This window comes from Anoplophora glabripennis, unplaced genomic scaffold (assembly GCF_000390285.2).
Source record: "Anoplophora glabripennis isolate ALB-LARVAE unplaced genomic scaffold, Agla_2.0 scaffold59, whole genome shotgun sequence".
Taxonomy (NCBI): domain Eukaryota; kingdom Metazoa; phylum Arthropoda; class Insecta; order Coleoptera; family Cerambycidae; genus Anoplophora; species Anoplophora glabripennis.
In genome coordinates, this window is record NW_019425991.1 from 736038 (window position 1) to 760467 (window position 24430).

At 37.7% G+C, this 24430-nt stretch overlaps 3 protein-coding genes across 3 annotated transcripts; all 3 read right to left on the reverse strand.

The window, feature by feature from the left end:
* Positions 1-777: 777 nt before the first annotated feature.
* Positions 778-1821, reverse strand: LOC108906586 (co-chaperone protein HscB homolog). The gene is made up of 3 exons (XM_018709893.1): positions 1353-1821; positions 1119-1302; positions 778-1068 (listed from the first exon to the last, which is right to left on the reverse strand). The coding sequence occupies exons 1-3, from the start codon at positions 1688-1690 to the stop codon at positions 859-861; spliced, it is 732 nt and encodes a 243-aa protein (XP_018565409.1). The 5' UTR covers positions 1691-1821; the 3' UTR covers positions 778-858.
* Positions 1822-2228: 407 nt separating this feature from the next.
* On the reverse strand, positions 2229-3100 carry LOC108906535 (macrophage migration inhibitory factor homolog). Its single transcript, XM_018709838.2, has 3 exons — positions 2738-3100; positions 2438-2610; positions 2229-2384 (listed from the first exon to the last, which is right to left on the reverse strand). Exons 1-3 carry the CDS (start codon positions 2843-2845, stop codon positions 2303-2305), a joined length of 363 nt encoding a protein of 120 aa, XP_018565354.1. The 5' UTR covers positions 2846-3100; the 3' UTR covers positions 2229-2302.
* A 4968-nt stretch (positions 3101-8068) lies between these two features.
* LOC108907270 (protein son of sevenless) lies at positions 8069-24218 on the reverse strand. The gene is made up of 18 exons (XM_018710881.1): positions 23881-24218; positions 23027-23146; positions 22792-22935; positions 22565-22729; positions 20378-20556; positions 20159-20319; positions 19439-19909; positions 18733-19042; positions 18255-18677; positions 18043-18199; positions 17732-17992; positions 16325-16507; positions 15991-16269; positions 15243-15542; positions 15009-15184; positions 9728-9941; positions 9401-9666; positions 8069-9342 (listed from the first exon to the last, which is right to left on the reverse strand). Exons 1-18 carry the CDS (start codon positions 23974-23976, stop codon positions 9183-9185), a joined length of 4065 nt encoding a protein of 1354 aa, XP_018566397.1. The 5' UTR covers positions 23977-24218; the 3' UTR covers positions 8069-9182.
* Between the last annotated feature and the right edge of the window lie 212 nt (positions 24219-24430).

Genomic DNA, 24430 nt, shown 5'->3' on the forward strand with positions numbered 1-24430 from the left:
CATACTAACAATTTACCTTTGCAAATATATATTCTCGATTTGGAACCTTCAGTAAAAACATTTTTATTTCCTCAGATGTCGAGATTTTGGATTTCTTAGATTTCTAGCTTGTCGATTGTAATTTCAGGAAAGAACTTACTCAACCGATATATAGAAAATGTCTGTTGTTTTTAATATTTACAATCGTTTTCAACATTGAATTGTCCAAAGGGTTGACGGTTCAATTTCAATTGATAATTTTTTCATATAGGTAGTTACGATATTCTCTGATATATTTTTTATACCATGTGTCATAAATTTATCGTAACAATATTCATATTTACCCTTTGATTTCTGCGGTAATAATGCTTCGTACGTTTCATTTGCCACTTCTCAGATGTCAGGTGGGGTGCGATTTATTGATTCTGCACTCGAATTGCTTATTTTAAATATTTTCTTCGTTAAATTGGAAAATGTAACAAAAAGTGTATACGAATTATATCAGTTCAATAGACTGATATAGTCTACCTAACCATTTAGCAATTTGTAAAGAAAACAGTGAATGTACATGTCGAAGCAGAAAAAGTTTAAATTAATTTTATTCAGTGTTTCTGAATGTACGGACAGATTTACCATTTTTACACAGCGATATGCACCGATGAGTTGTCTCTCGTGTTTTTCTCGTTTTCTCCTGATTGCCTCACGCAGATTGGTACATAACTAATCCACAACCATTAAAACTATACGTAGCTGTATTACCACACCTAGGCCTCTTTATTTTATTAATAATTTAGTAAATTCAAAAAACAACTATTTATTAAATGTGACTAACGCTAATTACAAAAAACATTTATTTTGCTAATTCTTCCTCCGTCAGAATCAGTCCGTCTCCCCCAACTCCCTCAAAACCCCGTTTATCCTACTACCTAGACTACTAAAGTACTTCAGTTTGATGACGGTTTTCTTCGCCGCCCGAATATCGTTTCTCCTGAAGCACTCGTCGACTTCTTTAGAAATCCGCTCCAACTCCATTTTATTCTTAGTGTTCAACGCCTTCAACTTCTCTTTATCGTTACCCGCACTTTCCATCTAAAAATACCAAAGTTACGTCAACTTTTAGCCCGTTTCTTAAGCCTCACCTCTTCGTTCAATTCCATGATTTCCATCAAGAATGCGGGATCGTCCACTGCCTGTTCTTCCCCTATTTGTTCGCCTCTCAAATTAAGTAAATGTTCGGCTCTTTTCAGAGGAGTATGCAGGCTGCTGTAGGCCTTGTTCAGGAGTGACGAATATTCCGCTGAGATGTGTTGCTCTTCGTCGGTTCTACACACATCGAAACGTTACGAATGTACTTATGGCTGTCTTCTACTTACTTGTTACTGAACTTGTCCGGGTGCAGCATACTCTGCAATTTCCTAAATTTGTTCTTCAGGTACTGCTGATCGATGTCAAAATTTTCCTCTAAGCCGAATACTTTGAAGTAGTTGTCTTTTTCGAGGGGGGCTTGAACTGCATTGCACGTCTCGCAGAATACTTGAGAGTTTTTCCTTTCCTTCCCACATTTCCAACAAACGCTACTGTTAAACCGCTTAAAGGTGAGAGAATTTTGTGCACTGTTGTGTAGGTTATGTTTGCTAGAGTTTAAACTATTAAAAATAGATCTATTAAAATAATTCAGTACCAATGTGCTTGTACTTCTACTTAAAGTCATGCTTGTTCTTCATTGAAATGTATTTTCATCAGGAAAGGTTGTTCAATTCCTCGATTTATATATCAGCTGATAACAGATAATAAGGTTAGGAATGTTAGGTTAGGCTGCCACGCAATTCATTAATGGACTTTTAAATATAAAATGTGTAGAAAATTAATGTTAAAAGTGCATTATTTTAACATTTTGGTATAACCAAATCTATAAATTAAGTTAGAATAATTTTCGATTTATCCCCGTTTTGATCATATTTTAAACGCGTTCCTTTGATGCTTACTGATGGAATTACTAGAATCAGATCCAAATCAAACGATTAGATCAAAAGAATATGCAATATTATTTAAAAAAATTAAATTTGAAAATTAAAATTATTCCAATTGAAAGGTAAAACGGCGTTTTGATTTTTTTAACGTGAAATACCTTTAAAAACAGTATTTGTGCATTTTTTAAAATCTACTGAATTTTAATTTTTGCCTTGTTCATATCATACAAACTTTGAGTAAATGAAAAGAATATGCAAAAATATTTAATAACAACCAAATTTAAAAATAAAACATGATTTATTCCTTCAATTAAAAGTATATTGAATTTAATTTTTGTAAATAGAAAATACACTTAACCTCCAAAGATTTCGTGGAAAGTTGTACCGTTATATCCAACAGCACTCGTTGGCCAATCGAAGAAGTTGATGTACATTCTAAAAAAGAAATTTGATTAAATATATGTTCACGAGATTTGGTTAGAACCTACCTATCTAATGGAATTCCGATAGATTTATTTACAATCTCGTAAAGTGCTTTGGCGTGTTTCTTGTTCTCTTCGACTCCCAACGCCCCAATGCTCATCAGTGTAGCCTGTGCAGCGGGTTCACTAGTGCCCCCCCAAGACATGTTAACACCTCCCACAACAGTTGCTACACAATACTGAAATAACGGAACATATAAAGTCAAAGTGTATTTTAATTAAGTCTGTTGTAACCTTATATCTATTCTATTATTCGTCTTATCTTAATATTATGGTTATGTAATTTTAATAAGACTGTCCACTTACATTAATTGGTTTTCCTAAGGATTTGGCCAGGACACCGCATAATTTTGCAGACAAGTCGGCTGGAATTTTATCTTGTGGAACATTAGTTTCAAGTCGAAAATGAGGCATTTTATTTATTTTTTTTAAATTAAATTTGGTAAATTGTTTTAAAACAACAATCAACACACCACTTCTGTATGCCAAGTAGTGATGAAGAATGAAGATGAAATATTTCCAGTGAAAAGGTAGTAGTAGTATAGTAACTACTAACTACTCGACAAATACCATATCTACTCGATTATTGAGATTACTCGAGATATCGAGATGTTAACTTACAGTACTCACACCTCACACCACTCCAGTGATTATTACCTGGCAGCAAAACGAAAAAGTGTTTAGGTTTTGAAGTGCGTAAGCTATTTTTTTTTAGCTACGTGCATAAGTACATGCTACATGCAAACTGCGCATGTGCAGTCCGTACAGTTCCGTTATTCTCAAGTAATTAAAAAGCAATAAAAAGAGAATTATTCTTCGCTTTTCAACATTTGTAAAAAGAGAAGTGAAAAATTGAAAAGTAGGTACTGTAAAAAATAGGTCTCTTGTCTTTCCCTTTTTAAAATAATGCTCTCACGGCACAAAATCTTTTCTTACTTCTTGTTTTCTTTATAAAATACCAAGCGATTAACAATCTTCTATGCTATTGACATAAATAACAATGATAATCACTGTTATTTATCACATTCATTGTTGCAGAATATTTATTTATGAATGTCTTGGTCTTGTCTAATGCCCTGCGTATGTAATCACAAAAATATTTTGTGAGTTTAGGTTGTTGTTTAATTTTGTATACGCCAAAGAATATCTAAAATTCTTGATGGCCCTTGGCCTGTGGCATGCATGGCAAGGCAAGTAACATAAGAAATTTAAAAGTATATAACTATTTTACGCGTATGATGTGCATGATCAAAATGTCTATGCAATATCCTTCTCTGTGTTATANTATAAGTAATATATGACTAATACAAACATATTTGTGCGCCGCTGGGATGAAAACGACCAATATCTCGTATCTCGAGTGATCACTCGATTATTAGAAGTACTCGATTGCCGATAACTCGATTATCAAAATTGGTCGATTATGCCCATCACTAGATGAAATATTTCCAGTGAAAAGGTAGTAGTAGTATAGTAACTACTAACTATTCGACAAATACCATATCTACTCGATTATTGAGATTACTCGAGATATCGAGATGTTAACTTACAGTACTCACACCTCACACCACTCCAGTGATTATTACCTGGCAGCAAAACGAAAAAGTGTTTAGGTTTTGAAGTGCGTAAGCTATTTTTTTTTAGCTACGTGCATAAGTAATATATGACTAATGCAAGCGTATGTACCTATGCGCCAGTAAGATAAAAATGACCAGTACCAGTATCTCGAGTGATCACTCGATTATTAGAAGTACTCGAGTACTAGTAACTCGATTATCAAAATTGCTCGATTATGCCCATCACTAGGCAAGTTCAAGGTTCAAGGCAGGAAGACTAGACAATAAGCACGAACTCAAACGGGAAAATTGACAAAATTTGTCAATGTAAAGGTAAGTTGGATAAGTTCATGTAGTAGCGATTTGCGAATTGCGATTTGCGGATTTCTTCATTTCAATATATTGAGAGAACCGCAAAATTTAAATATAGGGGGTGGGAAAATAGAAACGGTTTCTATTTTTAGCGATTATCGTAATAATTTTGACAAACTGCGCATGTGCAGTCCGTACAGTTCCGTCATTCTCAAGTAATTAAAAAGCAATAAAAAGAGAATTATTCTTCGCTTTTCAACATTTGTAAAAAGAGAAGTGAAAAATTGAAAAGTAGGTACTGTAAAAAATAGGTCTCTTGTCTTTCCCTTTTTAAAATAATGCTCTCACGGCACAAAATCTTTTCTTACTTCTTGTTTTCTTTATAAAATACCAAGCGATTAACAATCTTCTATGCTATTGACATAAATAACAATATACTGATAATCACTGTTATTTATCACATTCATCGTTGCAGAATATTTATTTATGAATGTCTTGGTCTTATCTAATGCCCTGCGTATGTAATCACAAAAATATTTGGTGAGTTTAGGTTGTTGTTTAATTTTGTATACGCCAAAGAATATCTAAAATTCTTGATGGCCCTTGGCCTGTGGCATGGCATGGCAAGGCAAGTAACATAAGAAATTTAAAAGTATATAACTATTTTACGCGTATGATGTGCATGATCAAAATGTCTATGCAATATCCTTCTCTGTGTTATAAATTACTTATAGTTTTTTCCGCTAGGGTCGCTAGTGTTCCTTGTACAAGGACATATTTTCATTATTTATTGATTTATTTATCTAATTCAAAATAGCTTACATTATTTATTTTAAAATTTATAACAGATCACAGAAACGGCATGATTGATTTTTAATTCAAACTGCTGCTTTCTTTATGTTCCCTTCACTATAGCGCCCTGTAATTTGTTTATATTGATTTCAAATCCTTGTGCACTCTCCATGGTTCAAGGTCAAAGTCAAGGAGACAAACTTTTTGAGAAAATCCATGACTGGTTTAGGAAAATTTTCATAAGGTCGCTCATTGCACGCATTGTAATGGTCGGTTTTTGTGCAATTGATCTTTTAAAAAGAAAAATCTATTTTAGTTTGAGATTAATTTTGGGAAAGGAGGCGGCGCCATCTATACAGGAACAACTCAATTAATTCACCAAATAATGTGACTTACAGTTGGCTTCTTGCTAAAAGATTCTTCCGGAGTTTAGTGCAGCTTTTGAGCGACAGATGGCGGCGTGATAATTTGGAACTATTTATTGAAGCTGGATTGGTTAATCGACACAGTGGTCGCTCCACTTCACTGAACTAATAATTAACTGGAATGATGCGTTTCTAGTAGTTCGAAAATTTTCAAAAAATTAATTAAAGTGCCTTTCTAGCGGCGACTCCATATGCATCTGGAGTTGCTACACTCTCTGAGAAGGTAGGTTTTTGTGCAAATGACCTTTTAAAAAGAACAATCTTTTTTAGTTTAAGATTAATTGTTGGGAAAGGAGGCGGCGCCATCTATACAGGAACGATTCAATTAATTCACCACGTTATACTTACAGTTGGCTACTTGTTAAAAAATCCTTCCGGAGTTTAGTGCAGCTTCTGAGCGACAGATGGCGACGTGATAATTTGGAACTATTTATTAAAACTCGATTGGTTAATCGATAGTGGGCGCTCCACTTCACTGAACTAATTAACTGGACTGCTTTCCCAATTGCTCGAAAATAAAAAAAAAATTAGCGTGTCTTTCTAAAGGCGACTGCATATGCATTTGGAATTGCTACACTCTGCGAGACGCTCAGATTTTGTAAGTTGGATTGGAAAAAAAAATCTAAAATGTCGAAAGGGAGAGTTAGAGAGAAACTGAACGCAGTTTTTGGATTGGCCAGGATCGTTATTGTCCACCGGGAGGGCCGAGGAAGAAGTAAAAGAAGAAATACATACATACATTTATTGTACTTAAAGTCATATAATATATTTATTTTTTTTTACAAATAATGGTCCTTTTTCTACTATCACAGATTAAAAAATCATTAATTTAAAATGTTGTCGATTCAGAAATGTTCTCGGGAACGAACCTATCGGTTTTAGTCTAGTCGGCGTGGAAATTGGGATAACGGAAGAAGATTTCTGAATCCGTCGAAATAAAAAAAACTACTATACTTAACAATTCCTCGTGTCCCGACATGAAGTGAACAAAACGCTCGTTCGTTCGCGTCATGCCAGCTGTTCTCATAGAAAATTCAACATAAAAAAACATTTTTTAACACTTTTTGGCAACTATAATTTTACATATACATTATTATACAATATTTACATGATATACAAAAAATTGTATTGATATTTAGCTAATAGTCCCTCCGTGCGAGAATTACAAGTCCACCGGGACAATCGAAATTAGTCGAGACGGGTCTCGTCTGACATTTCACCTTCAGGACGAACTCCTCACCCGGACCCGACACGGAATACACGAAGATCGCTGGAAAACGCGGAACTGACGAACCGAAACATATTAAATGTGTCATTTCGAACCAACGGAAACTCAATAACTGCATCGTGTGTGGAATTACAGTTTGCTTGTTTGTAACGTACACAGAGCGGTCAGTCGAGGTTACGGAGCCGCTATATTTCAGACATTTACGGTGGGATTTCGTCATGCAGTTTTAAAAATTAAAGTCAATTGCCTCAATTTGACAGAAAATAGCAAAGACATGGGCTGTCTTCAAGCGTTTTTGAAAATTAAATGGAAACAATTGATATGGAGCTCATTTTTGATATCCTTAAGAGGGCTCTACAGCAAATAGCCAACAAGCAATACATTTTTACAGATTTTATTACATAGTTCGTCTAAATATGAATCAATGCACAAATAACGGACTTTCCTCCATTTTCACGCAGATTTTCTATAAAATGGACCTAGTTTGAAACTTAAATAACTTTTTGGTGCAGAGAAATTTGTAATTTACTTGTTCAAATGCGGCAAATTACAAATTTCTTTACACCGAAAAGTAATTTGAGTTTCAAACCAAGTCCATTTTATAGAAAATCTGCGTTTGAATGGTGGAAAGTCCGTTATTTGTGCATCGATTCATATTTAGACAAACTGTGTAATAAAATGTATTGTTTGTTGACTATTTGCTGTAGAAAATGGATCGAAAATCAAGAAAGATTGTTTTAATATGGTTAATTTTTAAGTTTAAAAAAGTTTGTCTAAATATGAATCAATGCCACAAATGACAGACTTTCCTTAATTCTAACGCAGATTTTCTATAAAATGGACATGATTTGACACTCAAATTACTTTTTGGTGTAAAGAAATTTGTAATTTCGATGCCAAAAGCAGCAAATTACAAATTTTTTTACACCGAAAAGTAATTTGAGTTTCAAACCAAGTCCATTTTACAGAAAATCTGCGTTAGAATGGAGGAAAGGCCGTTATTGTGCATTGATTCATATTTAGACAAACTGTGTAATAAAATGTATTGCTTGTTGACTATTTGCTGTAGAAAATGGGTCGAAAATCAAGGAAGATTGATTTAATATGGTTAATTTTTAAGTTTAAAAAAGTTTGTCTAAATATGAATCAATGCCACAAATAACAGACTTTCCTTAATTCTAGCGCAGATTTTCTATAAAATGGACTTGGTTTGACACTCAAATTACTTTTCGGCATAAAGAAATTTGTAATTTTGATGCCAAAAGCGGCAAATTACAAATTTTTTTACACCGAAAAGTAATTTGAGTGTCAAACCAAGTCCATTTTACAGAAAATCTGCGTTAGAATGGAGGAAAGGCCGTTATTTGCGCATCGATTCATATTTAGACAAACTGTGTAACAAAATGTACTGCTTGTTGACTTTGATTTGCTGTAGAAAATGGGTCGAAAATCAAGAAAATTGTTTTAATATGGTTAATTTTTAAGTTTAAAAAAGTTTATCTAAATATGAATCAATGCACAAATAACAGACTTTCCCCCATTTTCACACAGATTTTCCATAAAATGAACTTAGTTAGAGTCACAAATTACTTTTTGGTGTAAAGAAGTTTGTAATTTAAGGTACAAATTACAAATTTCTCTACAACAAAAAGTAATATGAGTTTCAAATTAACTCCATTTTATAGAAAATCTACGTTAAAAGGGGGGAAAGTCTTTTATTTGTGCATTAGTTCATATTTAGACAAATTGTGGAATAAAATCTAAAAAAAATGTATTGCTTGTTGGCTATTTGCTGTAGAGCCCTCTTAAGGAAATGGGTCGAAAATAAAGGAAGATTTTTTATAATACGGTTAATTTTTAAGTTCAAAAATTTTTTTGGGTACATTTGCTAATAGATTTTTTACAGTGAAATCGCAGCACGAACGGTGTCCGAGATCCAACCGCTCCGCAGCCCTAACTAGTCACACTGCATAATTTACATAACCCGTTTTTATGAGAAAAACCCCCCGAAATATTTCCCAAAAGCATTTGTTTCATTTTGGAACACTCAAAGGGCGGGTTTTTTCGGTTTTCAATATGAATCCCGTAAACGCAGGAAAACGGCACACAAGAGAACCAAAAATACACAAGTTTCAACACTGAGATGGGTGGGTATTACTATTTGTACTGATCTTACTATAGTAGTCACCTTTGGAGCCGGAACTCGCGCCACTCCGACGTCTACTGGAGGACAGGAGACAAAAAGAAAAAAAAAACGAATCAGAAGCGGGATATACGCACGTTCACTTGAGTATCGACTTTTCAGTTTTATTACCGAATATCAACGAAACGCTCTCCCCGGGACGTCCGGCAGCGCGCGGTTCCAGCTACAGCGGCCAAGCTATAAACCTGATAATAAGCGTAATACATTGAAGTTTGGATCCTTCCCTTTGCGAAATTCAAGTCGACGTGGTGTTGGGATACTGAAACATGGTGCCGTACGTCAACCCGGCCGACCTCACCGCCGGCCTGGGCGGCAGCTGGGGAGTGATCTGGCCGGAGGCCGAGTCGTTTACGAATCTTGGGGAGACGCTGGGAGGTTGCGTCGCGCTACTGACGCTACAACCACGAGTGAAAAAAAAAAATTAATGAGTCAAATCGTCGGAGTTCCACTTACCTTGCCGCCCCGTTGTGTTGGGGGTGCGGGTGGAGCGTCGCGTGGCGTCTCATGTGCAGCTGGGACGTGTGGGTGGGGTTGAGCCGGGGCAGCGTCCCGTGACCCATCGATGGGAAGTTACCGGGCAGGGAATGGTGAGAGTGCGAGTGGGAGCCGGGCGAGGCCCCCGGTTCCCTCCTCGGCGGCAAGGGAGGGGGCGAGCAGTCCCGGGGGGGTATAGAACTGTCCCGCGGCGGTAGGATCGGAGCGTCGGGGGCTTGCTTCATCTAAAACGCGACGATAATCGTTTGGAAGGGGACAAAACCATGAAAAAAATCGCGGACTTACCTGTTGCGGCGAGCTGATCTCGGGACTGTCTCTTCTTCTCCTCGGGGGCAGAGGGGGCGGCGGCGGCGGCGGGGTGGGTGGAAGACGGGGGCTGATCGGCTCGGCTAGGGGCAAGTGGGGCCCGGGTGAAGCGGGACTGTGCGGTCCCGGGCTGTTGGGGCCTCCCGTGGAGCTCTGGCTGGTGTGGCTGTACCTCTGTGGCCTGCAGCAATGCCTCGAAATTAACAAATTTGCTTTTATATTTGGCAAAACTCAATTTCGGGGAATATCGATACATTCAAAGATGTAAAACATTGTAATTTTTTTTATATTCATGATGTTATTGGATTAATTAGTGAAAATGTTGGACCATATGGAGTTCATTTGCAAATTTTAGGTTAGTTAAAAAAAATCTACCGAACAAGTTAATTTTTAAGTGCAATGGGGCAAAGTGGAGCATTTTTTAATTCAGCACGAACGTTTCTTTTCCTTAAGAGATGATATTGCCAGAAACGGCTATTTTACAAGCTATATGTCCCGGGTAACATTGAATTACACCATCAATATCATATTAGAGTCCAAGCAAATTAGATTTTTATGTGCCAAAATTTAGTTTAGTAAACAAAGACTCGTGAAAATTAGGAAAAATTCCGTTGAATCGAATGAACTACTTTGCCCCAGCTGAATGTTAGGGCTTCATTTTCAAAATGGCGTCCAAAATTTGCAAAAAAAACTGTTTTTTCCATTAAAAAAAAATAAACAATTTAGAAAAAGATGTCGTAGAAGTTATTGCAAAGGAACGGCCTAAAATCGTATTTTTTAAAAGCTTCTATATGCTTAAAACGAAAACAGATTTTTTTCCAAAACTTTCATAATAGAAGTCCTTGGCAAGTAGAATTAGTGCATCTTTGTGAAATTGCAAAATAGTTTTTGCAAAAATTGAGTTTTTTGAAAAAAATACATTTTCTTCAAGTTTCAATAAATCATATAGTAATGCACTTACGTGACCCATCTTGGGCTTAAAATTTTCACTGAGAGTTGTACTTTCCTGTGCAAATTGTGCGCGAATTGAAAAACAATCGGTAATATACGAAAAATTTGTTGAAACTGACTTTTTTTTTGGGTCGAAAAATGTAGATCATTTGCTTATCGTTGAAATTTAACCCGGACTGGCATTATTACCATTTGAAAACTGAAATATTTTCACGAATTAAAAAAAAATATGTCCTACAACTAACGGGAGCTGAGAAATATTTTTACTTTTTTCAAAAAATTGCTACTTCATTTATTAATATTGTTTTACAGTACACTTCAGGGTCAATTGAAGTAAAAGTATTCAACTACAACATGTGTAAAGAGTGACCGCCAAAAACCTGAGATTTTCGCCCATTTTTTCACAATTTGCAGAGAATTAAAAAAAATACATAAAAATATGTTTTTGGTCACAAATTACTTGTCTTAAAAAACTGAAATGAGCATAGCTTTTAGTATTTTGAAAATTTTAAAAATCACCCCTCCTTGGGGGTTGAAAAAATGCTAAAAATTAAGAATTTGAATATTACCAATTGATATAAAAACTATTAGCATGTGAATGATCTCAATATATTTTTTTTTTTGGAATTTTTACAATTATTTCTGATATTCTCTATTTTCGGGGATGATTCCACCCCCTGAGCGCACTTAAGGGTGGATTTTCTAATTCAACATGCTTATTTCAGTCATGAGAATAAATCTTTCTTTGTATCCAGAATCATTCGATAGAAAAATTCACATGCTCATAGTTTTTATATTTATTGGCAATATTCAATTCTTCATTTTGGGCGTCTTTTCAACTCATAAATAGGGGTGATTTTTGAAAATTTTTAAAAAACTAAAAGCTATGCTTATCTTAATTTTTTACGACGAGTCATTTGAGATCAAAAACATATTTTTATCTACTTTCTTTAGTTCTTTGCGAATTGTGAAAAAACGGGCGATTTTTGCGGTCACTCTTTCAGATCTTAATAAATAAGGACGTAGCGATTTAAAAAAGAAAACAAAAATCTCTTGGCTTCTGTTGGTTGTACGACATTTTTTTTAATTCATGAAAAAATGTCAGCTTTCAAATAGCAATAATGCAATTCCGATTAAATTTCAACGATAAGAAAAAGATCTAAATTTTTCAACCAAAAAAATAAATCAAAGTTTCGGTATATTTCCAATCATTTTGCAATACACGCACAATTTACACAGGAAAGTATAACTCTTGGAAAAATCTTGGGTCACGTAAGTGCATTACTGTGATTTATTGAAACTTGAAAAAAATGTATTTTTTTCGAAAAACTCGATTTTTGCAAAAACTCGAATATTTTACAATTTTACAAAAATGCTCTTATTCTACTTGCCAAGGACTACATATTCTGAAAGTTTCGTAACAAAAATCTCTTTTCATTTTAAAGATGTAGAAGTTTTAAAAAATGCAATTTTTAACCATTTTTTTACAATAACTAATACATTTGTTTATCAATTGACATTGGCCTGGGCTCAACATTTTTGTTATAAAAAATTCTACAGTTTTTGTCTAAAAATGTTTTTTCTAAAATGTTTATTTTTTTAAACAAAAAAAAAACTGTTTTTTTGCGAACTTTGGATGCCATTTTGAAAATGAAGCTAGGGCAGTGGTATTCAAACTGTTACCGTGAAACCCTGGAGTTATGCACATCTCTGGGGGTTCTGCGACTCAGTCGAAAATTTAAAATTTTATAATCAATAATTACAAAATTCAAAAAAATTTATACACGCATATAAGTTACTATAAGAGCTTTATCTATTTATGCAAGTGCAAGGAAGTCGGCTTATAACTTATAAGCTGGTGCAGCGTTCATCGCGTTGGTTACGTCGCCTTTCCCTTAATTTTTGGCTATAGATTTATAAGGAATATCCCGATATTGCTCACCAGGCAATAAATGTATTAATGCCTTTAGCAACTACTACGTACTTGTGTGAAAAATCGCTATCTGCGTACGTAGCGCCAGAAACAAGGTATCGCAATGCGTTTAATGCAGAATTTGAAATACGATTGCAACTTACGACAATAGCACCTGATTTTAACATATGTAAAAATATTCAAGCACATCCCAGTCTTTGATTATATTTACTCTTTTTTTAATTACTCAATAAATATTTACTTTAAGATTTTTAAACTTACGGAAAGTGGAATATTTATTTTGTTAATCGTAGTATTTATAAATATATTAAAATCAGTAAAAAACGTGTTCGAACAATTTTTTTAGGTGTGGGGGTTCCTCAAAACAATCAAAATGTTGGCGGGGTTTCCCAAGTCTTAAAAGTTTGAAGACCGCTGCGCTAGGGTAAAGTTGTTCATTTAATTCTACGGAATTTATCCTAATTTTTGTGTTTTTGTTTTCTGAACTAAATTTTGGCAAAAAAATGAGGTATATTTGACAATTTGATTGGCCTATACAGCCTATGCAGCTACGATCATTCGTCAGTCGTAAAAGTTTGAAGACCGCTGCACTAGGGTAAAGTAGTTCATTAAACTCTATAGAATTTGTCCTAATTTTTTCGTGTCTTTGTTTTCTGAACTAAATTTTGGCAAAAAAACGAAGTATATTTGACAATTTCATTGGCCAATACGGCCTATGCAACTAAGATCATTCGTCAGTCGTAAAAGTTTCAAGACCGCTGCTCTAGGGTAAAGTAGTTCATTTAACTCTACGGAATTTTTCCTAATTTTTACGTGTCTTTGTTTTCTGAACTAAATTTTGGCAAAAAACGAGGTATTTTTGACAATTTGATTGGCCTATATAGCTACGATCATTCGTCAATTGTAAAAGTTTGAAGACTGCTGCGCTAGAGTAAAGTAGTTCATTCAATCTACGGAATTTTTCCTAATATTTACGTGTCTCTGTTTTCTGAACTAAATTTTGGCAAAAAAACGAGATATTTTTGACAATTTGACTGGCCTATACAGCCTATGCAGCTACGATCATTCGTCAGTCGTAAAAGTTTGAAGACCACTGCTCTAGGGTAAAGTAGTTCATTTAACTCCATAGAATTTTTCCTAATTTTTACGTGTCTTTGTTTTCTGAACTAAATTTTGGCAAAAAAACGAAGTATATTTGACAATTTCATTGGCCAATACGGCTTATGCAACTAAGATCATTCGTCAGTCGTAAAAGTTTCAAGACCGCTGCTCTAGGGTAAAGTAGTTCATTTAACTCTACGGAATTTTTCCTAATTTTTACGTGTCTTTGTTTTCTGAACTAAATTTTGGCAAAAAACGAGGTATTTTTGACAATTTGATTGGCCTATATAGCTACGATCATTCGTCAATTGTAAAAGTTTGAAGACTGCTGCGCTAGAGTAAAGTAGTTCATTCAATCTACGGAATTTTTCCTAATATTTACGTGTCTCTGTTTTCTGAACTAAATTTTGGCAAAAAACGAGATATTTTTGACAATTTGCTTGGCCTATACAGCCTATGCAGCTACAATCATTCGTCAGTCGTAAAAGTTTGAAGACCGCTGCTCTAGGGTAAAGTAGTTCATTTAACTCTACGGATTTTTCCTAATTTTTACGTGTCTTTGTTTTCTGAACTAAATTTTGGCAAAAAAAGAGGTATTTTTGACAATTTGATTGGCCTATATAGCTATGATCATTCGTCAATTGTAAAAGTTTGAAGACTGCTGCGCTAGAGTAAAGTAGTTCATTCAATCTACGGAATTTTTCCTAATTTTTACGTGTCTCTATTTTCTGAACTAAATTTTGGCAAAAAACGAGATATTTTTGACAATTTGACTGGCCTATACAGCCTATGCAGCTACAATCATTCGTCAGTCGTAAAAGTTTTAAGACCGCTGCTCTAGAGTAAAGTAGTTCATTTAACTCTATAGATTTCTTCCTAATTTTTACGTGTCTTGGTTTTCTGAACTAAATTTTGGCAAAAAACGAGGTATTTTTGACAATTTGACTGGCCTATACAGCCTATGCAGCTACGATCATTCGTCAGTTGATCCCACCAGATATATACTGGTATCGGACTTATTAGCCCTCATCAGTATGCCACAGGCGAGATAACCGACAAACAAATATCACCCTTTACTCCTATATCTAAAATTTGAGGAAAATCAAATTTTTTATGATAATTAAATCAGATTTGTATCGAAAATGCGCTGATGATAAAATAATTTACGAAAACCATTATATATAAAAAAAACTTGTCCGATATCGCAAAATTTGTTGTTAAAAATGCGAACGTATGAAAAAAAAAATTATGTAAATAATAACGTGGACTACTTACAAATGCTGTGGTCCAGAGGAGGCGGGATCAGCCCTGGATGGTCTGAAAGAGGTCGTGGACATGATCGAGCTGACGCTAGGGCTCCGCGTGTGGTTGAACCAATTTATTATGGGATTGGAGGCGGCCGGCGATACCGGACTCAACGTCGGGCTGTTGTGGCCCGTCCCCAGCTGCACCTGCAAGACAATGTTAAACAAACCCTGACTCACTCGACCTTCAAAGAAAACGACTTACGGGTGCGAAAACGCTAAAATCGTTGTCCGACTTGGAGGAGTCCTCGCTCTTCGAATCGTCGCTTTTCAGGGTGGAATTCAACGTCTGGTTAATGGTGTTGGCGACGGCGCTGGGGATGCTCTTGCCTGTCTTCACGGTTTTGATGCCGGGACTCTTCAGGTTCAGGTGGGGCCACTTCCTGGGGAATTTCGGGACGAGCCGGCTGCTTCTCGGCTCGATCTCCATGGATTTCTGGTACAGGTAGTTGCTGATTTCCGTGTCGTTCATGTCGCCGAACGGGTTCAGCGTCTCTAGGAAGTGCTGCAAGGACGGGATATTTTAACGTTTGGCTGCGATTATTATCGTCCGGCATCGTTAAGAAATGTTAGAATCAACGAAATAATAAAAAAAACCTTGATCATTGTTAATTTACAGGGAACGTCAACAAAATGCTATGGAAGCATCTCATTTCGCAGAATATTTGCTGACGGGGCCCCGATCTACTCTGCGGAATTTGTTAGCAGTAGAAATCCCGGACTAGTTCATTTTAGTTTAAACTTTGGACTATCAAATTTAAGGACTTTGTCTATTTGGCATCAGCGGTTACCAATTTAAAACTTCATTTTCGGTATAGCAGAAAATCCGATAACAAAAACACTTGTCGACATGTTAGTTTACGGCGAATGTTAGCAAAATGCGGCGAAGGCATCTCACCATTTCGCAGATACTACCTGAGGAAGGAACACGTTTAAAAAACAGCAAGACTTACCCTAATGCTGTGTTCTACGCTAAAACAATAAGGCTGGTTCTGATATTGCTGTATTTCTCCCGTTATCTCGGCCACCTTCCTCCGCTTGAAGAAATTGATCAGCTTCGTGTTGGGCAGGAAATCTGGGTTGCCCTCCTCGATGTGCAAAATGTTGGTGAGGTACATCCCGAGGAAGGGGACGCAGGGCGGGTTTATCGACCGCAGCTTCTCCTGATACTTCTTGAAGTGGTCGTCAGCCCGGCACTCCTCCAACGCCTTCCGGTTCTGCTGCGCCAAACTCTGCAAAGGCAAAGATTAACCCGTCGGAAGGTTTGGGGCGTGTGGGGGTACTTACCGCGAACGTGAACCGCAGCCGGTGTACCGAGGCGGATCCGGTCGCCGACACGATGGCCAGGACGCCGTTGAAGTTATTAATTTCATTCAGGGCTATCATTATTTCTATTATCCTGTTCACTATCGCAACGCGTTCCTCGAAGTTCTCGGCCTCCACGATGTTTTTCTCTAGCCACCTGGTGAACTGCAAACGGGACATTAGTAGCGAGATGGAACAGAAATGGAAGGGGCGACGACTTGATACTTAGAAAGATTATTGGAATTTCGACGAATTTAAAACCAAAGTTGCGGAAAACAAATACAATCCTTCTCCAAGGTCAGCCTACTGATTAGTAGGTCAATTTGCCGGTAGGCACAAAGTAATGCTTTATACAAGTAGGCGTTAAGTAGAAATGACATATGTTACTTTTTAGGTTATATTCTAGCTGTATCCCTACTTTAAATTTCTTTGTGTACTCATTTGTTGTGTTTTGTTTTGCAGTCTGTTTTACGACATAAACTTTTACGATTAATTTGTCATATTTAATACCAAAATTGAGGAAAACGAGTACAATCCTTCCCCAATTCAGTATTAACGTGTTTCACTGCAATGAATTAAAAGCGTCGGTTATTTTGTGGAGAAGAACGATGTAAAAATGTCTGTGTAGCTGTTTTTTTTGTTCGTCGTTGGCCGTTACCCCTGAAAATAGTTTCATAATACAGAGTTATTGTCATTCAGTAAACTGCAAATAGTCCCTTATTAAATGTTTGAAATCTTTTGTGGAAGCTGCAGTTTTGAAATCCTATATTTGAGTCACGCCTACTGATTAGTAGGTCACTTTGCCGGTAGGTACGAAGTAATGGTTTATACAAGTAGGCGTTAAGTACAAATGACATTTAAGTTACTTCTCAGGTTATATTTTACCTGTATCCCTACTTTAAATTTCTGTGTATTAATTTTTTGTGTTTTGTTTTGCAGTCTGTTTTTCGACATAAACTTCTATGATCAATTTGTCACATTTAAAACCAAAATTGAGGAAAACGAATACAATCCTCTCTCAATTCAGTATTAACCTGTTTCACTGCAATGAATTAAAAGTGTCAGTTATTTTGTGGAGAACGATGTAAAAATGAAAGTCACGCCTACTGAATAGTAGGTCATTTGGCCGGTAGGTACGAAGCAACGTTTTATACCAGTAGGCGTTAAGTAGAAATAACATTCAAGTTACTTTCTAGGTTATATTTTACCTGCATCGCTACTTTATTATAAATTTCTTTCCGTATTCAATTATTCCTTCTATTGAGTGTCGTTTTCCTGTCCGTTATTCTAATTTTTAAATAATATAAGTTTTATTAACGTATTATTAACTCGATCGTGTTCGGACAATAAACAATTCGAAAATATTAAGATTAAAATCGTTTTGCTTACGTTTGTCGTGTGCTTGATCATCTTCAACAGGTTGGGGCTGCTGATCTCCTTGTCCTTCTTCGTCCACACCGACCCCACCAGCTCCGACGGTTTTATCATCCTGTAGAGGTCGAACTCGAGTATCGTCAGTTGCCTGGCGATCTCCACGGGATGCAACGTCAGTATCCCGTACTCCTCTTCCGTACAGTTGATGTGCTTCTCGATGGGGGGCGGCGGGTCGTCGAACGCAAACTTTATATGCCTCTGGTTATCGTTCTCCATCTGAAATTCAACGTTTAACTCTTGCAACGGTTACCGCGCCTTGTACATACCTTTCTCTGCACTATCTTGATGACGCTGTCCACCCACTTCCTCATGCTCTTCCCGTGCACCGAGTCCAAGAACGACTGCAACTTCCCCAGCAGACGGGGATCCCTCTCGAAATCGTAGAAGTGGTGGTCCACCCAGTGCCTCAAGACGTTCAACACCCTGGAAAGCAAAGTTGTAGAGTCCCGTCGGGTGACGTCGCGAGACTTTCCCTTACCTGAACTGCACCGGTTGGCAGTACTCCTTCCTGTACTTCTTCCAGTCCTCCCGTTGGTTGTTCTTCTGCATCTTGTCAGTGTCGCAGCAGTCCTGTTCGTAGACCAGCGACGGGTCGGGGATCTGGAACCGTTCTATCAGCAGATTGAGCAGCTCCGTGGGGGAGCAGAAGCTGCGGTAGGTGGTGAGGAAGGTGCGGACGAACTTGGGATCGGCGTAGATGTGATAGGTCAGTCTTTCCACTAGTTTGTAAAGAGTTGCACCTTTGATCAGCGGCACGCCTCCATTCTCCCTCTGTTCCAGGATTATGTTGTCCTTCGAGTCCGGTTCGGCGAATTTGTAAAGCTCGGGGGGCGGGAGCTTCAACGGGTGCTTACGTTCTATGTCCGACAGGATGCTGTCGAGCACCCGCTCCAGCATCGATCTGAAAACGATAGAATTGTGAACGATTTCGACGGTTACGGACTGGTGGACTTTACCGATTGTTCAACATGACCAAATCCGCCATCCAGGAGTTCTTCTCTTCCGGTGTTTTGGCACAGAGTATTACGGAGGGCTGCATCTGCCTCGGGGAGATCTCGAATGCGTTTCTTAGGTCTTCGGTGTCTTGGTGGTCGATGATCTCCACCTTTCTGATGAAGAAACGCTCCTTTAGCCTGTACTCCGGGTTTTGGTGGGCGGAACTCTGCCGCCTCGAGTTTGACTTGCACAGGATCATTAACCCGTCGAAGAGGAAGACGCGCCTGTCCGTCAGTCTTTTGTTGGGGCTCACCTTCACCAAAACATCCTCTGAGAGAGAAATAAGTCGTTAATATCACCGTCCGATAACTAGTAGTAGTTCTGTTGTCCCGGAGCACTGTTATTGTAGTTTCAAGTGTACATACTTTAAAACAATTTGGTATCGTGAAAGTAAAATGCACAATTCGCTTTATTTCGGTAATTTAAACAAAGTTGTGAATTTGAGGTTAAGTGGAGTAGATAATACTGACTTATGGTTTGGTTAGGCAGGTGCACTTCGATAAATGTTGTTTTTATAAAAAAAAAACAGTGTAACTAACAGAAAAATTCAGTAAACTTTGTACAATTATTCAATTTAACTGGACCGTTCAATTTTCTCCACAATTCCAACTAATTTAATGAAAAATTTCAGAAAATTAAAAAAAGAGTTATTTTTTCATCACTCACCTCGTACGAACTCGTTGCAGCACTGCCCCAAATCCTTCGAGTCCCAGTTCTCCACGATCTTCTCCAACTCGTGGATCTTGATGAGAGCGGCTTGTCGCCTCGCCCTCACCTGCGGCAGAGGCGCGGCGCTCCTCTGCAACGCCTGCGCCGGAACGCAGTTACCCAGCGCTATCTGCAGCGGTTTCAGCAGCCCCTCGACCTGGGACAGCGTCTCCCTGTCCTCCGACGAAGGCGACAGGCCCCTGAGCAGCTTGATGTAGTCCAAGTAGGAGAAGCAGTGCCAGATGGGGCCCATGAGGAGGGCCGGCAGGTAATACTTCAGCGCCAGGGGCATCCCCTGGCCCGCCGTCGTCAGGGCACTCTGGACCTCGGGACGCGACAGGAGACCGTTTAGGGTCTCTCGGCAGGTCGGGGCCGTCACGTCCCTGGCGTATTTTATGTACACGTCGAATTCGGCCGCCTCCGCGAGCTCTGAAAGTACGTTGATGCACTTTAAAGGGCGATTGAGCAATTTCATGCCAAAAATCGTGAAAAAATGTAAAAATTATTCAAGTTTTTATTATTTTTTTGCCATTTTGAAGCGAAATGGGTTGCTTTCTTACTTCTAATAGTGATTTCAAACTGATTCCGAGATGTTGGACATAATAAATTTACCTCGCAAGAGTACGCCAGAAACATATTTTGTACAGCGACATCTACGCTGAATATCTCGGTACTTACCTTCGAAACAGCTGCCGATGTACGGCATCTGGTCCTGGGCCATCTCGATGACGTCCTCCAGGCTCCCGGAAAGGGTGTACGTCAGCTCGTAAATGTCCATTATGTTGGAAAATATCCTCTCCGTGTCCTGTGGACCAGGTTTCAGCTTGTTTATTTCCTCCCTGGAATAAAATCACGATCTCATCGACGATCTCGCGCGCCTAACCTACGTTCGCCCACCTGAACACCTTGATGAGCATGTGAAGTTCCTTCAAGTACGCCTTCTCCGAAGCGATCAGCTCCCGCACGATTTCCTCGTATGTCAGGCTCGTCCGGGGCGCGGCGGCCAGCATGACAGGCGGTTCGTTCAAGCTACCCGCCCCTCCTCCCTCGTCCTGGTAGAACATGTCCATCAAGGCCTAGAACAGACAGAGACGTCTTCTGCAGGCTGCGAAGCGACTTGTCACAAACGTTACACCACGTGGATAGATCGAGGAGCTTGGATCGGGCAATGTGATTGGGGGAGTTGTGAAAAAGGACCAATCAGATTTCCGTGTCAATCGATTGTTTCGTTAGAGATGGGGGACGGTTTGGAAGTTGGATACTGTCGATACAAGGGCAGTATAGAGTTAACTTAGTTTGAGTCAAATAAAAAAAAAAGAAAAAGGAAAATAAGTCTAAGTGTATAACAGCAAATTAGGAAAAATAGAGCAGCTGGCAACAAAAGGAAGCTATGAACTCTAGTTAATAAGCTGCAAAAAACTGGGACGAGGAATCAGTCACGATGACATAAACGCAACGTTACAAGGTGTCATTTTAAGTGGGCAGACAGTTTTTCAGAGGTAATAATACGTGTCCGCTAAAATACAAATTTTATTTTAATCAAATAGATAGTTGGAGTTATATGTTATATAAACTGCACTTGTCTACGCCGTTACTGGGCAGTCCCAGACTATGTTGTTTTTTTCAAATAACTTTGAAACGGCTTGTAAGATTTTATTAAAATTTGAGACACTAATACTTCCATATATATGTCACTATATGACATAGTAAAGGATGTAATTGAATTAACAAAACTGAAAAATAATCTCCTCCGTTGAACGAATCTGGTCATAATTTTGTCGATCACGTCATAGCTTCTATATATATATTTTTTTTTTTTGTATTAGAACAATTTTTAACAAACCTTTCATCTTTAAGGAAAAAAGAAGCTAATAAAGTTATGTTCAGATTAGTTTGAAAAAAAAAACAATTATTTCTTATGGTCAACTTTGATGCCCTCTGTTGGCTAAGTGAAGGAACTTAAACTAGTATAGTGTTTTAAAAAAATTGTTATGTAATTTTAAAAAACTAATTTATGTTTTAAAACAATTATTTGTGCTGTTTTATAACATTCACACAATAAAAAGATAAATAAAAATATTAATTAAATATAAATAATGTTCAATATTTAATAAAAAGTATGTTACTATTTTTTTTGAAGCACTGCGTTTAGTTTGTGAACCTCAGTGTTGATGACCTTTAAGATTGCCCTAGTTTAGGTGAACCACATAATACTAATCCACCTGATGGGATATGACAAGATGACGGGCAGCCAACGTTAATAAAAAAAAAGGCTTATGATAGAATTCGGTTTTCTAAAAGCCAAAGGTAGTCCCCGTATAAATAAAGCCCCTACTTAAAATTACACCCCGTACGACAAATTTGAATGTAACTCGTCCGTTCCTCGTTCCAGTCGCAATGTGTGTGTGTCGACATTCCCTGAATAAAGGAAAAAAAAAAACAAGATAAAGAGGGAAATCAAAAAGACCAACATGAAGGGAAATTTAAAGCACAACAGAAAAGAATAAATCACTGCTACGTACCATGGATGTGGGCTGTGACGCAGCGTGTAAAGCAAAAAGCATTTTTAATAACAAAAAGCCGTTCCTATTGAAAATCTGTTTCCTAACCTAACATCTCTACGCTCTATATCGAAACTTCGGCCCAAAGACACACTTCCGGAAATCTACGCCACTGTGATGTGGCAAGTGTGCCGGCAGTCGTAAAGTTTCCTACGAAATGTATCTTTGGACCCAACGGGTATACCTACCATACCTAGTATAATGTAAATCAGGTCAATTACACAAAAGAAAAAGTAAAAATGACATAGCTGTACTGCCACACAAACGCCAAATATCCTAACAATATGGTGTTTGAAGATGTAGTTTTAAATACTATCAGTACGGAAATAACAGCAAAATTGTGAAAGCAAGGTTATGTTGTTTAATAAAAAAGTGCGTTTTGATTGGCATCGGTGCAACTAACTTTATTTGGGCGGCCGTCTGGACCTCCACGACTGAATCCAATTGCAATCAAAATGCAACTTCGTGGCCTACTTGACATACGAATGGAAACCAGTAAATTTTATAAGCGTAACGGACATACCTTGTCGACCTTCATCGATATCTGCACGTCCTGGTAGGTGATTTCGACGTGCTTGATATTCTTCGCATAGTTTCCGACCAGTTTCAAAATATCAGCGGATATGTACTCGAGGACAGCCACTAGGAACAGTGACACCGTCGAGTCCACTTTGTATAGCAGAAGCTCCTGAAAACAAACGTAATATGTTAGTAACGATGTCCACCTCACCAATTTTTTCCACGAATTACCTTTTGCAGTAAATTGTGAATCTTATCTACCGGCAGCTGCAATACCGACTTCTTTTTGCCCCTTTCTAAGGCCTCTTGGGCCTCCTTCAGGGCCCATTTATCTATCGGGGTGGGGAATGTACTCTGAACCCTGTACTCGACATCCTGCGGAAAGTCGTAGCATTAAAGCAGAAGGACAATGGGTAAGTGAGGTTATGGTACGTTTTCGGTGGTTAGCATCTAGAAAAGGACTTACCTGAACGGTGTGGGGACTGGGTTTGGCACATAACATTGCCAAAAGGCGCAGACACAAGCTTTCTACGTATTCTAGTGCTTCGTCCCTCGCTCCTAAGGAAGGGTGCACTTGTTCTAGCACCTAAAAATAAATTTTTATATCTTATTGCAAAACGTGCAATTTGTAGTGCTTTTATTTTGAAAACAGTGGAGTAGGTAAAAAAAATTATTGTTACTGGTACTGTTGATAAACATAACCTTTGTACTAGTTTTTATATATATATATATATATATAAAAATATGATGAACTATTTACTATTTCAGTCAAAAGTATTCTCTAACTGTGGATAATTTTTATATTTGTTAAAATGTTGATGCATATTTTCAATTTTACAAGACATGGAAATAAGAAAGGGACTTGTTTTTTTAATTGATTCGGTTTTATTTTGCCATACCTACACGCTTCAACTGTCAAATATTGTAACTTTAATGATTTTTAAGTTTACATGTAACATAAATTAAATGGGACTGGTAATTTTCTCTCTCTCTGTACACGTTCTGTGTCGTCGCTAACAGCAATAGCTTTATTGTCAACAAAAATTATCCATCATCGTCCACATTTGTGACCGAACATTAAAATGAAAGATAACAATAAGTTGGAATCGCGTTCTGCAGAGTAATTTTAGTTTTTTCGGCACTCACTGACTGACATTTAGAAATTCATTCAGGGAAAGTTGTTAATTCTATCGGAAAAAAAGAAAAAATAGGCAGCGAAAGCATAAACGAAATGAAAAACAACGATTCCTCTGGCGACTTGACGTTTGCGGTTGACGAGTTTCATTGGAAATCGGCCGTCGTCGCCGAAAGAAAACTTACCTTTTTCAGAGCGGCGGTCAGCAGTCCCTTCCATTTCGCCGAGTTTTCTTCGGAGCTGAAATCGTAGATGTTGTCCCCCGTCAGACCAGTATTCATATTTAACGTACGAAACAGGGATCGCACACTAGACGAAAACACACACAACCGCCATTGTCCGAAATACAACGGAAAACACAAATAAATTAAGGAAACACACCCCTAGCACTACATTCACGTCACGTTGCACATTTTCACTGTTTCCCAGTCTGCCCGATCGGTTGGTAACGGAAAATTCAAGCTCTTCAGGACGACCGTGGACAAAATATGATCAGTTGACGTTCGCCATGTTGGTTCCTCTATTAGCTATTCTTCTCCTACTTTTCCGTTTTTCTCGTGTCTGTCTGTCTTTTTTCACCGCACACAAAGCAACCACTGCGCAAGATGACGGTTGTTTTGTCCCGTTTTCTCTCGCCCGGTGACGTATATCACTCTTCTTTTTCTACGTATGCGTAAATAGTAACGAATATGAATATGCGCATTGTTCCGATTGACATGGACCCCGTCTTCTTCT

Coding starts and splice junctions, on each gene's coding strand:
- LOC108906586 (XM_018709893.1), bottom strand. CDS start 1,690: ATGACTTTAAGTAGAAGTACAAGCACATTGGTACTGAATTATTTTAAT. Junction 1,303..1,352: donor CCGGACAAGTTCAGTAACAA/GTAAGTAGAAGA, acceptor CGATGTGTGTAG/AACCGACGAAGAGCAACACA. Junction 1,069..1,118: donor TCATGGAATTGAACGAAGAG/GTGAGGCTTAAG, acceptor TGGTATTTTTAG/ATGGAAAGTGCGGGTAACGA.
- LOC108907270 (XM_018710881.1), bottom strand. CDS start 23,976: ATGAATACTGGTCTGACGGGGGACAACATCTACGATTTCAGCTCCGAA. Junction 17,993..18,042: donor TCAAGATAGTGCAGAGAAAG/GTATGTACAAGG, acceptor GTTGAATTTCAG/ATGGAGAACGATAACCAGAG. Junction 9,343..9,400: donor CAACACAACGGGGCGGCAAG/GTAAGTGGAACT, acceptor TCGTGGTTGTAG/CGTCAGTAGCGCGACGCAAC.
- LOC108906535 (XM_018709838.2), bottom strand. CDS start 2,845: ATGCCTCATTTTCGACTTGAAACTAATGTTCCACAAGATAAAATTCCA. Junction 2,611..2,737: donor CCTTAGGAAAACCAATTAAT/GTAAGTGGACAG, acceptor CCGTTATTTCAG/TATTGTGTAGCAACTGTTGT. Junction 2,385..2,437: donor ATCGGAATTCCATTAGATAG/GTAGGTTCTAAC, acceptor TTTCTTTTTTAG/AATGTACATCAACTTCTTCG.